Genomic DNA, 1632 nt, shown 5'->3' with positions numbered 1-1632 from the left:
CTGAGTAGAGAATAACTTGTTTTAAAAATCTGAGATATTGAAAGAGGCAATGCAGGACAGACACCAAAATTTGCCAACTGTCTTACACAGCAGCTTGTTTTAACTTCCTACTGAAACCTTACAGTACAACCAGAATCTGTCATTTGGGGAGAAAAAAAATAACACCTGTGATGATTTTCTTCTTTCTTTTTTTTTCCCCAGGAGACTCATTCTCCATCCCAAACCTCAGGAGTGTTACGTGTGTTTCCATGACTCGGTGACAGAAGCTGCTGTGGAGCTGGCCTTTAAACTGTCCTTCGGCTTAGCTGCATAGCTGAGCTTCCTGCACACTCAGGCATCCTGCAGGGTGGTGTTCATTCTTTAAAATATCCCTTATCAAGGGAAATGAACTCAATTTAGGTGCCACCCATGGGGTGTCTTTGAAATGCTTTAAAAAATCACATACCTTGTGGTATGAAGCAGTTAAAACTTCAGTGGTGCTTCTGATGAGCTCATCAATTGAATGCTTTTTTTCAGAGAACCAAAGTTCTTATTTTTATATGCTGTCACTTTTTGTTTTACCCTGGTCATAACTTTATTATATGAAAACACCACATCATTTGCATGTTCACTGCTGTTCAGTGTACAATATGCAACATAAAATGGTAAGCTGATCCTCAAAGTACTCTGTGAACATGGAAATTGGTGATGGAGGAAAAAATAGTTCTCCAGTAACTTAAAATTTTGCACCTCTGAGGGCCTGAAAAATACCAAATGTTTTCAGTAGCATTGTGTTAATCAAAACAGAGAGAAATCTTTAAGAGAATTCCTGGCACTTAGCCTCACAAAACGGATGGTTTACTATTTTTGCTGTCCTGCACACTCGAGGACTATACTGTGGTTGATGTTTTACTTGACTCCATGAGTTTAACTATAATTAATACTTAGATTTGTTAAAATGCGATTTTGAAGACACAAAAAAAGAAGAGGGGCGGGCAGGGTGGTTTTAAGATGTGCATGGACTTGGCTTATTTTATATTCATAATTTCATAATAAAAACGTATATTTGTTAAAGAACAGTAAAGCATTTTTTGTTACTTAATGTATTTTCTCTTTTATTATTTTATTCTAATTGTTTTTCATGAGTGCTTTTCATAAAATGCATAACTAGAATTGCATTTCAAACAACGGGATCAGAAAGTTTTAAGTGTTCAGGAAAGTAAATTCAATTTCATGGGTTCTCATGGCCAAATCTTTAGATCTTGTTCTCACTAGTAAATGACACAGTTTGGGGTAGTCCTAAAACAGTCAATCAAATGCTTGCAGTGCTCACAGGGTGATTCACAGCTTGTCTTTATCACTCAGCAGTTGCTTCAGTTCCAAACAGCAGAAGTCTTGGGCCTGATGTGCAAGCTGTGATTGAGGACTTTGCTAATCAGCTTTCTCCAGGATTTATGGTTCCTAGCAGATGAGCAGCAGTTCCCAGCCCCAAGCTGGCTCCAGTTCCAAATGGGGCTGGTTTGACAGTGCCCAGTGGCTTCTGCAATCTGCCATCTAGAACTGGGGCTGGTGAGTTTTCTTTCCAGGGAAAGGCCTCAGGATTTTTCTCCGGGGCCTGTGGCTGGGAGAAAAGTCTCCAGCCTGTGGCCGGCT

The 1632-nt window shown here is 39.5% G+C and overlaps 1 protein-coding gene across 1 annotated transcript in view; it reads left to right on the top strand.

Moving 5' to 3' along the window:
• Window positions 1-1081, top strand: part of INTU (inturned planar cell polarity protein) — a 40513-nt gene extending 39432 nt beyond the window's left edge. The window contains exon 17 of the mRNA XM_005429151.3: window positions 202-1081. Coding sequence (XP_005429208.2) covers window positions 202-313 — 112 coding nt within the window. The 3' untranslated portion in view covers window positions 314-1081. The remainder of the gene's footprint in view (window positions 1-201) is intronic.
• Window positions 1082-1632: the final 551 nt, after the last annotated feature.

The sequence above is a fragment of the Geospiza fortis genome, unplaced genomic scaffold (genome assembly GCF_000277835.1).
Source record: "Geospiza fortis unplaced genomic scaffold, GeoFor_1.0 scaffold276, whole genome shotgun sequence".
In the NCBI taxonomy this organism is placed as follows: domain Eukaryota; kingdom Metazoa; phylum Chordata; class Aves; order Passeriformes; family Thraupidae; genus Geospiza; species Geospiza fortis.
This window is presented reverse-complemented; position numbering and strand designations above follow the sequence as displayed.